The sequence below is a fragment of the Oryx dammah genome, unplaced genomic scaffold (genome assembly GCF_014754425.2).
Source record: "Oryx dammah isolate SB20612 unplaced genomic scaffold, SCBI_Odam_1.1 HiC_scaffold_19, whole genome shotgun sequence".
NCBI classification, from domain to species: domain Eukaryota; kingdom Metazoa; phylum Chordata; class Mammalia; order Artiodactyla; family Bovidae; genus Oryx; species Oryx dammah.
This window is the reverse complement of record NW_024070203.1, coordinates 43,555,301-43,567,632: the sequence shown is the minus strand read 5'-3', so window position 1 is coordinate 43,567,632 and position 12,332 is coordinate 43,555,301. Positions and strand designations below refer to the sequence as shown.

General features: G+C 43.1%; 1 protein-coding gene across 1 annotated transcript in view; it reads left to right on the top strand.

Moving 5' to 3' along the window:
- Positions 1-12,332, top strand: part of CPA6 (carboxypeptidase A6) — a 301,255-nt gene that overhangs the window by 206,926 nt on the left and 81,997 nt on the right. Inside the window, exon 3 of the mRNA XM_040261346.1 lies at positions 3,961-4,085. Coding sequence (XP_040117280.1) covers positions 3,961-4,085 — 125 coding nt within the window. The remainder of the gene's footprint in view (positions 1-3,960; positions 4,086-12,332) is intronic.

The window sequence follows — 12,332 nt, the reverse complement described above, 5'->3', positions numbered from 1 at the left end:
TTGACTACACTGCATCTCCATCTATCCTACTGTCTCACTGTGGCTCCTTCTTGTACCTTTCATTGTGGAAGCTCTTTCCTGCATCGCCTGTCATTTTCATTGATAGCTGCCCTATAAATTGTTGTAATTTTGCTGTGCCCTTGTGTAAAGCAGGGTCTCTACTCCACCATGTTGGCCACCCAGGTACTTTTCAGGTAACAATAACAACAACAAATAGTTCAGGGCTTTCAAGCAGTCACTATGACAGGCTCTCTGCCATGTATTTTACTTCTATTATTCCAGTTAATGTTACCAAAAATAAAAACCTGTGAGTAGGTTTTAAAATTACCTTCGCAGTCTAGATGAGGAAACTAAGACTCAGAAATGTTAAGTGAAAGTGAAAGCCACTCAATTGTGTCCAACTCTTTGCAACCCCATGGACTCTACAGTCCATGGAATTCTCCAGTTCAGAATACTAGAGTGGGTAGCCTTTCCCTTCTCCAAGGAATCTTCCCAACCCAGGGATGGAACCCAGATCTCTTCCACTGCAAGTGGATTCTTTACCAGCTGAGCCACAAGGGAAGCCCAAGAATCCTGGAGTGGATAGTCTTTCCCTTCTCCAGCGGATCTTGCCAACCTAGGAATCGAACTGGGGTCTCCTACATTGCAGGCAGATTCTTTACCAACTGAGCTATGAGGGAAGCCCCCAGAAATGTTAAAACCTCATCCAAAGTCACACAGCCCATGCTGCCAGAGCTAGCATTCCAGCCTAGAGTCGTTGGATTCCCAAGTCCATGCTGTGAACTTTTACATTAAACTTCCTCCACCTCTTAAACACATCTGGCTGTGACTGGTGGTCATAGAAAGAAAGGAATGCATGGGAACACCCACCCAGTTCCAAGGTGAGAGACTCTGCAGGGGAGCATCCTTTCCTGGAATATCAGTTGGCCTTGGCAGTAAAGACCTGAGGCGGCTGGTCTGCAAACAGCCTTAGGCCGTCCTGACCAGGCTGCTGATTCTATGTTGTGGTCACTATCCAGGGTCACCCAGCTTTTCTGCTCAGAGCCAGTTCATCACTTCATCCAGATGGGATCAGGCCCTAAGGAAATGATTGATGGTAACCTGCCCACGGTGAACTGATTTGAACTTTGAAATATCTGCATATAGAATTCATAGGGCAAAAAGCCCCTACGGGAAAGACCAGGATATGAAAGCCACCAAGCAGACCCTCTTGAACACTAAGGCAGGAAACTGGAAGTTGTTTCTAGTTCTGGCATATTTGCAGGAAATCCTGGAGTTACTTACCCAGTCAGTAAATGATGGATACTGGAGTTAAGCACATTCTATAATACCATTCGGTAGCCCTGCATCCTTGGGAAAGGACTTTGCCTCTCTGAACCTGAGTCTTCTTATTCATGAAATGTACAATTAACTCGTTTCCCAAGGTCTTATAGAAAAGATTAGAACTACCTATAAAGTGGGTGGCACTTTACAAATCTCACGTGAGTATTAACAGGAGTATTACTATAACTTAGACATAGGAGTCTCCTGTATCTTAGTGTAGGCGTCAGCCTGCCACCCAAGACTGAAATATCCATGTTACTTACCCAAGTACCCTTTCCCTAAAACATTGCCGGAGAAAAATCTGGTAATTGATTTTAGTTTACTAATACCAAAACAAAATACACTTTCTGATTTTTGCAGATTCTTTTTTTGTTGGTTTGTTTTAGACCAACTGCTTTCTGGTGACGTTTCCTAGGAAGGCTTCTCCAGGTCAGGCCGTAGGGGACGTTTCTTCCGTGGAATTTTCCTGTGGAGAAGCTACACTTTTCTGTGGAATGATGATTCTTATTTTAGCATATGCCCCAGAAAACAGCACTCACAGACTCATCACCAGAGTGGTTATTCAGATATTTCAGGTTCCTGTGGCTCTCCACCCTCTGAATGCAGCACTATTTCCTCATCTCCACAAGTATTAGGTGATATACCTTAATAGCAAGATCTGTCTCTGTAATGGGTTTAGAGGCAAAGATTATTAAAGGATTAGAAAGTCTTAACATAGAAAGAAAAGTGGAAGACAGAAAGGTACTTTGTCTCACAAAAGCAAGAAACCAGTCATTCCCCACTGAAGAATGGAAGAAGAAGAAAAAAAGTGTGCTTCACTGTAAGGGATTAAGAAAATGTCTGAAAACCTGGTTAAATGTGGATAGGAGTTAAATTAGGATAGCGTTGACTCTCATCTTTGGGAAACATAAAAGATGTGGTTTAGATGCATCAATTGGGGACAATCTGGTCCAGGCCTGGACATATCCTTGCCCAAGGGCTGGCAGATGGATCAAATGACCTCTTAGCATCCCTCCCAGCCCCACACTTCTGTCGTCCTATGCTTGTTGGACTAGCACATTAGCTGTGTTAGACTTGCCCTTGCAAGTTAGTGGAGGAGTCAGCTCCCTGAAAGAAAACAGGTAAACTCTTTTTGTCCCCAAAATAAATGCCTCTGTTTCAGGGTGCTTCCCTGGTAGCTCAAATGGTAAAAAAAAATCTGCCTGCAATGCAGGAGAGCTGGATTTAATCCCTGGGTCGGGAAGATCCCCTAGAGAAGGAAATAGCAACCTGCTTTAGTATTCTTGCCTGGAGAATTTCATGGATGGAGGAGCCTGGTGGGCTACAGTCCATGGGGTCACAAAGACACAACTGAGGGTTGCAACAGATCAAGACCAGAAATGCAGGAAGAAGGAGTCCCAACAGAAGACATGGACATGACCTGTAAAGACAAACTGTGCCTTACTGAAAGTACAGCTCTTGGCTTGTATAGAATTGAGGCTCTCCTCCATCCCAGCTGAGTTCAATTCATTCTTTCAATGAATGTGCAGCTCCTACTCCGAGAAGGCAATGGGCACCCCACTCCAGTACTCTTGCCTGGAAAATCCCATAGACGGAGGAGTCTGGTGGGCTGCAGTCCATGAGGTTGCTAAGAGTCGGACACGACTGAGTGACTTCACTTTCACTTTTCACTTTCATGCGTTGGAGAAGGAAATGGCAGCCCACTCCAGTGTTCTTGCCTGGAGAATCCCAGGGACGGGGGAGCCTGTGGGCTGCCGTCTATGGGGTCGCACAGAGTCGGACACGACTGACGCGACATAGCAGCAGCAGCTCCTACTAGGCATGGAACACTAGACAGTGCACCACAGACTCTACTGTAAGCCAAACAGTGATCTTTTGCTTTCCTGCAAAACACTGAATGAGTGATTAACATGTAGTCAATTACCCTGCAGGGTCTGCACTTATGCAGCAAACAATGACTGAGTTGCTAAGATGCACAAGGCACCATGCCAGGCACTTGGAATGGGTTGGTAACTAAGTGGACAAATCCATTGCCCTCATGGAGCTTACCTTCTGGGAAGAGGCACACATGATGAAAGACACACGAGATTCTCTAAGAACTGTGACAAGGAGCCCTGCCCTGGCTGACAAATACCCCCCCTACCACTCCTGAGAAAGGGATGTTTCTATTGGCATGTGAAAGCTGAGTATGAATCGGTGAACAAGCTTGCATCATGGGAGGAGGCAGCATTAGGAGAGCGCTCCATTTAAAGATACCAAATGTTGTCAAGGGACCACAATCTGCTTTATAGTAGCATGAAGGGTCATCTATGTATTCCTCTTTCTTGCTATTATACAAATATTAGTGCAGTAAATAATTTTAAACAATATCAAAGTCATACTTAAAACTAGTTTTATCTTATGACTAATAGATTGGTATTTATTACTTGTAAATTATGATCAGACTCCATATGGATGTGGTATCATTTGGACACTAAATTCAGAATCAACTGAGAGTTTGACCCTGATGAGGAAAGTCTAATTCTAAAATGGCTTTGGTATTGCTGTAAGCCAACAAGATGATGTGTTTGACACTGTGACATGGATCTTTCCCCACCGACATTGACTGTGAATTATAGGTTGGTTCCTGCACTACAGGTGGACCTGTGGCAGCCTGGAGGTGTCTCCCAGATATCACAGGGAACAGTCACCGACATCCACGTTCCCCACAATGGCTCCCGAGCCCTGTTGACCTTCCTGCAGGAAGCCAACATCCAGTACAAGTAAGCATGCCGTTTCATTGCTTAATTCATTTATACCCAACTGAACTGAATGGCAGCTGTATTTAGGTTGTGTCGTAAGTGCCAACAATAGTGCTTCAGGTTCTGTTTTTCATGGTGGGGAAGGCAACATGGATATGGCACAGTTCTATTTGCTAGTCGTGAGCTTCTTTCTTAGTGTAATGGTGGAGCGGGAGCAACCACACTTCTCTATCATTCACCAAAGTAATCAGTGTACACATGGGAGGGTTTTACTGTGTGAGGAGAGGAGAGTAGTTTACCCATGCCTAGAAGGTGGATGTGGAGATGGGCAGACAAAAGCCAGACTCTGCAGGAGCTGCATCGGTTGGAAAAAGGATGAGACTTGGGACCTTGAAGGCAGAGGGGAAAATGCAAGCAAAGGCGAGAAGCAACACAGTATCTGTGCAGGGAACTGGTGCAGGTCAGGGAGTAGGAAGAAAAGGTGCCTGAGAAGTAGGGCGAGGGGCCAGGTTGTGGGAAGCTGCTGTTCAGAGTTAGGAACTCCAGACCTCATCTTATGGGTGATGCTGCACAATCGTAGGATGGGAGCAAGGGAGCCATATGTAACTGGGTGGTGGGGTAGGAGGAGACTACAACAGCAATCCAGGTGAGAGAATGAGGACCCTGAGTCAGGACCAGAGTGGTGGGATCAAAAGAGAATTCCAAGAAATATTTCAGAAGCAAAACCACCTGGACTCTGCATTTGTTGGGATGTAGACGGAAGAGGAAGAACTCTTGGGTGATTCCAAGTCTTCTGTCTTTGGTGACCAAGTGGATAGAGTTGAATACTTCGAGTTTTTTTTTTACAGTATTAGTTAAGCAGTGAGTGTGAAACAGCTGGAAGATAGTCTCAATCATCAAATAAGAAACAAAATCTTTTGAGATAAGGGATGTCAGTGGTACCCAGTGCCACAATGATCTCCTGCAAGAAAAGGACTGATCAGTTACCTTCGAATTTGACAATGGAAGTTGCACTGGTAACCCTAATGGTAGGATTAGAGTGTCAGGGGCAGAAGAGAGAGAAGTGAACAGTGAGAACACAGCAGCAGAGCAGACTATTCTGTGACTCTTAGAAGTTACAGTAGGGAGAGGGCAGAGGTGAGGAAGGTTCTAGTTCAGCAACTGCCTGAGATTTGCAGGGAGTGGGGGGGGCAACTGTGGCCTGAAAGCGCTGTGACCAGCAGGGAAGGAGGCAATTGATGATGAAAGACAGAATGCACAGGTGAGGGAGTAGTTTTAAACGGTAGGAAAAGTACTTTATCCTACAAGACCAAAGAGGTAAATGTGGGTCTAGTTAAGATTGTGGAGAAGAGAGCCAACAGGTGAAAGAGATAGTAGTAGTGCTAATGGCTCAGTCACGTCTGACTCTGGTGACCCCATGGACTGTGCTATCCTGGCTCCTCTGTCCACGGAATTCTCCAGGCAAGAATACTGCAGGGGTAGCCTTTTCCTTCTTCAGAGGATCTTCCTCACTCAAGGATCGAACCCAGGACTCTTGCATTGCAGGTGGATTCTTTCCATTTGAGTCACCAGGGAAACAGGGCAAGAAATCATAACTCATAGCCCAGTTTTCTGGATGAATGAGAAGCAAAATTTATCTACTTAGAATAAAGAAATAGGGGTAGGAACCAATAAAAGTGGTTGTTGCAGAGAAGAAAGATTGTAGCACTGATACAGAGTTGATGTTTTGTTGGTTAGAACCACAGAAAGCTCAAAGTGACAAGGAAGTTAAGGTTTCTAGTGAGATGCTAGCTCAAGTATTCATCTGTGGGGTCTAATCTGGATAGTCTAGATTAGAGGAGGATCTAGGAATAATGATGGAACATTGGGGTGCATGTTATTTTTTTGAACTATGGTTTCTTCAGATATATGCCCAGGAATGGGATTACTGGACATATGGTAACTATTAGTTTTTTAAGGATCCTCCATACTGTTCTCCATAGCAAATGACTATTTATAGTACTGTGTATATAACTAGATGACTAATTAACTAAATAAACCAGGGGGCTGCCCTGATGACTCAGTGGTAAAGAATCCACCTACCAGTGCAGGGGATGCAGGTTCAATCACTGGGTCAGGAATATCCCATGGTAAAGGAAATGGCAATCCACTCCAGTATTCTTGCCTGGGAAATCTCATGGACAGAGGAGCCTGGAGGGCTACAGTTCATGGGGTCAAAAAAGTGTTGGACATGACTTAGCAATTAAACAACAACAACAAAGGACCTAGCTGTATAGCACAGGGCACTCTACTCAATACTGTGTAATGACCTATACGGGAAAAGAATCTAAAAACTGGATATATGTTTAACTGATTCACTTTGCTGTACAGCAGAAACCAACAACTTTGTAAAGCAACTATATTCCAATAAAAATCAGGGCATTAAGATATTTGCAGCGAAAACAGGTTTAGTGTGACTGAGGGCAACAAATTGGAAGGAAACACGTTTTGATAAAGTGTAGACTGCTGGACATTAAGAGTTCTGGAGTAGAATACTTGTGGCTGGTGACAGGATTATAGGGGTAGCAATGAAGGAGATGGCTGAAGTGGAATGGAGATCATTGAGGCTGATGCAGTCAAGAGAGAGTGAGGTTAATCACCATAAAGCCATCTCAGCAATCTTGAATTTCCTTGGCTGATGGCAAGATTAGAGGTGGGAAAAATGTGTTCCTGAGACAGGAAGTAGCAGGGAGGAGCCAAGAGTTAGAGGTAAGCAACCAGGAATGGCACAATGCTGAAGGGAGGATGAGCTTTTCCTGGAAGTTAGAAGGTTAACGGAGCAGTACCAATGGTACCCAGGAGGATGCTGACAAAGTAGGAGAAGAGAAAGTCACCAAAGAGTCTGTGTCCTTGAAAGAGTCCAGTTTCTGCTGGTGCAAGAATGTGAGAAGGAGTTCTCTAAAGAGACTGGAGAATGTAGGAATTTTATTTACGATCAAAGAGAATTCCAGAGGGCACAAAAGCAAAGGATGGGGGGAAGAGATGGAGAGAAAGTGCAAAATCTGGGGGGAGAAATGCAGGCTAGTGAATGAGAGAGATGGGAAGGAGTGAATTACTCTTGGTTTGGAACCCTATGATTTTGGCCACAATTGTAAATGACTAACCAGGTGCTGCTAGTGGTAAAGAACCCGCCTGCCAGTGCAGGAGACACAAAAGATGCAGGTTCGATCTCTGGGTCAGGAAGATCACCTGGAGAAGGAAATGGCAACCCACTCCAGTATTCTTGCCTGGAAAATCCCATGGACAGAGGAGCCCAGCTTCACAGAGAGCCAGACACAACTGAGCACACACAACCTCTCAAATACTCCAAATTTTAAGCTAGTGATTTTACTGCCAGAACTGGCACAGAGATCCCTGGTGAGGCCCAGGAAGGGTTCATGGCTCTCTCAGTCAAGGGAGAGAGCTCTAGTCTCTGCGAAAGGCTGGGACAGAGGGTTCAATGGGGCAGTAACATCCTTCCTTGGCCCCAGAGATATTTGGCTCTCAGAGCGACAGGCACAGCTTTATGAAACTACTGATGGGCTTTTTGCAGAAAGGTATTTTATCTGTACCCCATAACAGGGCAGAGTCACAGCCGTGCGTAAAACCATTGTTCATATTGAACATATTTTAGTCATTGCTGTAGCGCCAAAGGCAGGCTTTGATTCTCTGAATGCCTAGCAGGGAAGAGCTTATTTCTATAGGTCCTCAATAAAAAACTCAAATGCCTCATTAATTATTATTTGGAAGAAAAGAATATACCAGTTATTTTAACAAGTTTCTATTTCCATTCAACATAGGTCATGTGGAACTGCTATAGAATAAAATATCACCCTTAATACCACAGAGAATAGAGTTTTTTAAAAATGAGAGTTTTAAACCAGTGGTCTCGTCCCAGAGAGCAATCATTTAGAATTATTCATTTTGTTGGCATGAAGATAATAATATGTAAGTCAATTAAATTCCCCAGGGCTGGTAGGTAGAGATCATTCTAATTGAGTTATATTATTGTAGCCTGGGATATTTTCCAAAGATTATAATTTACTCTGTACAACTACACATAATGTATAGATATACTCATCTTTATAGCAGAGATAATGTGGCCTCATGTGTCTGGCCCCTAGGTGATCGACCCTTCTTAACAACATGACCTAGAAAATGATCCCTTTTGCCACAAAAAATTTCAATAATTTTGTAACTTGAATACCTGTTTAAAAAAATGGTAATGGAATTTCAAAGTTTGACCCCTATAATCCTGTCACCAGCCACAAGTATTCTACTCCAGAACTCTTAATGTCCAGCAGTCTACACTTTATCAAAACGTGTTTCCTTCCAATTTGTTGCCCTCCCTTTTCCACCCTAGAAGCTCTGGGGAGGTGATTTTGTACTACGTGATAATATCGCTTGTATAAAGTTCTTAATAGATCTAGAAAAAAATCTTTGACTATTTCAAAAGGAAAACAACTCAATGAAAATGTAATCACATTAAAAAGGCTTGATACAGTACATTTTGGCATGTTCGTTGACTTTTTAAGGAAGTATATGCTACACACTGGGGCTTCCCATGTGGCACAGTGGTCAAGAATCTGCCTGCCAATGCAAGGATGCAAGAGATCTGGGTTCGATCCCCAGGTCAGGAAGATCCCCTGGAGAAGGAAATGGCAACCCACTCCAGTATTCTTGCCTGGAGAATTCCATGGACAGAGGTGCCTGGAGGGCTACAGTCCATGGGGTCGCAAAGAATCAGACACAACTGAGCGCACATGTGATTAGAACAGAAACAGTAATCAGCCATAAGGACACTAAGAAACTACAGCTGTTTAAAAAAAAAAAAAAAGGCATTTGGACCCCATTTCATGAGCCTCTCATCAATCTGCTGGTTTCCAGTCAGCCACTTTGACAAGAAGAATGGGGCCAGACCTGGTGTAACAGCACGGCGGTCAGGAAGCTGTTCCCAGGCTACAACTGCCCCCATTCTTGTGACCATAATTGCCTTTCAAGTCAAGAAGCTGGTGACTGGACCCCAGAGTTCTGAGTCCAGACACCTGACGGCCTCTAAACAGCCATGTTTCTGCCACCTCAACATGGTCACACCAGCAGGAGATGGCCTCTGCCTTATTCTTAATTTCCTCTCTTGGCAGGGTTCACAAACTCGTATCCAGGACCGTAGCTAACACGACAGTCGAGGAAAAGTATTTTTCAGCCTCCCAGCCCTTTCAGTACAGGAGGTCCAAAGAGAGAGGAGGGATAGATGCTGTTGACCACACCCAGCACAGACACTCAGGAGGAAAGAGGACGCACGGACCAGTCATACTCTAATGCTTTCTTCCATTTTTATTTAATGTGGAAACTGAAAAGACGGAGAACAGTCAGTTTCTAAATAGCCTAAATTACTGGTTTCCAGATTGTTAGCCTAAATTTGAGCTCGACTATGTATTAAAATCACCTTGTGAGCTTTTCAGAAAGGCCTGATACCTTTGCACAGAGATTCTTGTGTAAGTAGGGCTCAGTGTGGCATATTTTTTAAAGCTCGTGGGTGATTTTTAAAGCAGCCTGTCTTGAGAATCACTGGCCTAAATGAATGGATAGATAGCAGAGCTCCGAAGACCAGCTCAATTGAGGGCACCTGGAAATTTTAAAACAAGACTGAGAAGCTTAAGCATTGATTCATCAAAGAAGCTAATCAACTAGATTGATTCCACAACCTCAAACTGAAAAACTTCATAATTTTCTTACTTTGGTTACAACACTAGTTAGAAAACATTACATTAAATCTCGTATAGGAGCAATTATCAATTAGAACTATTCTGACTATTCTCTGAATGGGGATTTTATTATATTATTAGTAATATGTTAAGTCATTTATCAACTGATAATGATAAATAATTCATTCAGAAGCATAATTTTTCATACTGAAACTCCTGGGGAAATATTAGCTTTTGAAGGGGTACAGTGCCAAACAAACAGATGGACCAGCATCAGAACTCCAGAAATTTCCTGGTGATGAATATGAAGAATGACCTTGTGCCTGCTCAGTCGTTTCAGTCGTGTCTGATCTTTGTGATCCCATGAACTGTAGCCCACCCAGGTCCTCTGTCCATGGGATTCTCCAGGCAAGAATACTGGAGTGGGTTGCCATTTCCTTCTCCAGGGGACCTTCCAGATCCAGGGATTGAACTGGCACCTCTTGCATATTCTGTATGGGTAGGTAGATTCTTTACAACTGAGCTACCTGGGAAGCCCGCTCTTGCCTTACAGGAAAACAAATTATCTGTGCTTGTTTATATTTTAAAAGTCTTCCCACTTTGGAAATAATACAAAAACAATACACTAGAGCTTCATTTTGTAAACATTCTGTAAAGGTCTTTATACCTTTGTGTTTTTTTTTTTAATATAATTTATTTTTTTTACTTTACAATTCTGTATTGGTTTTGGCATACATTGACATGAATCCACCACAGGTGTACATGCGTTCCCAAACTACCTTTGAAAACTTGTGTCTGTTTGTGTGTCTTATGTTTTTAAATTGAAACTTCACAAAGAGATTCTTCTGTAGTTGGCTGGCTTTGGCAAGTCTATTTACTACCCACCCCCCACCTCCCACCCCCCACCTTAGTTTCCTGAAAGAGATAAAAGTATCCAGGAGAAATGGATAGATGGTACTGGTGAGGGAATCATAGCTGAAGATTGCCTGCAGTAACTGGAATTTGTTGACAGTTTATGACCATCTCAGCTCTAATCAAACTCGCATCTTTCTTGACCACCCCAGATTCGCTCACAAGAAGACTCGACATTGACAAAGATGTTCATTTGGTTCTTTACAGCCACACTGGCAATCCTGTAAAATTCTTTACCCATACAAAGCTACTTTCATCTATAACTTGTTTCCTTGAGGGAAGAAAGAAAGAACTAATACAGATCATGTTCAGACTGACAATTTAAACTCCACTCATATTTTGAGCCCCAACAAGTAGCTACCAAACAAGGTTACCAACTCTGTGCCATGCCACCTTACCTTGATTTTTGATGTTTCTAAAGTCAGACATTGAAACCACAAGGACAGTAAGCTGATGATAAATTCCCGATTAAATGCTTTGTCCACAGTGGGTCCTCAGGAAATAATGAATGAGTCAAGCAAAAGGAATGTCCTACACCCAGCATGACCCTAAGTAAATCTACTTCTTTTGTGGACCAAAAAATTGTCTTGAATTTCTTGAATAAAGTGGCTTACATGGGTCAACTTTGAAAGTCATTTAAAGAGGCCCTTACATGTTGTTTTAATAGCACTGAAACCACCAAGCAACAAGTTCTTTGGAATATAAAATAAGAAAGCAAAGTTTTTGGTTTTCTTTTATTTTTAGCTACCTGTCCAGCCCAGGAAAATCACTGAGAGGCTCTTTAACATCTTTAAGTAAATGAATGAGCACCTTGTTACTTCATGGTGCTCTAGCTGGTGGAGGTGAGTGAGCACTGGGGGAACTAGCCATATCTAGCTCGGACATCTCATCAACGATACCAGTGACTGCAGCTGGAGCTATTCCACACATTTCAGTGACCCTGGAATCCCCGACCCTGGCCGCAGCCTTCAGTTCCCAAGTGCGTTTGCTTTGCTTGCCTGAACTTGACTTCTCTTGGCATCCTTGATACTGTCAGGCAGTAAAAGTAGCTTTTTCTGACTCTGGTTGTTTCTTCTGTTTCCTCTTGAAGCTGGCAGCTTCTTCTTTCCCTTTTCTGAGCTCTGGGTCAAGTGTGCTAGGTAATGACATAAGGAAAGTCTTTCAGTGACAAAAGGCACAGGAACAGATAGAAACAGCTGAAAAGGAGGCTGTGGCAAGGGAGTGGAGGAGAGCTTGTCTTGCTTCATTTTTCAAAATGTCGCACCAGACTTGAGTCTGTTTTGGGTTCACATTCCAAGTTCAAATTCTGGCTTTGCATCACTAGTGGAATGATGATTGGCAAGTTCTTAACCCTTTTGAGGCTTGGTCTCCCCATTTGCAAAGTGGAAATAACCATATGAGGTAGGTTTTATTAACTCAGTTGATGTATATAGTAGGATGGCCAAAAAGTTCATTCAGGTTTTTCTGTACGATGTTATGGAAAAACACAAACCTTTTGACCAACCCAATAAAATACACAGCACAGTGCCTCCCACCTTACTGGGCACCCAGTAAATATAAGTGTTCCCATCATTCCATTCTTGTAGCTACTTCATCAATGGTGGTTATTATTAGTATCATTATTACTTGGGAA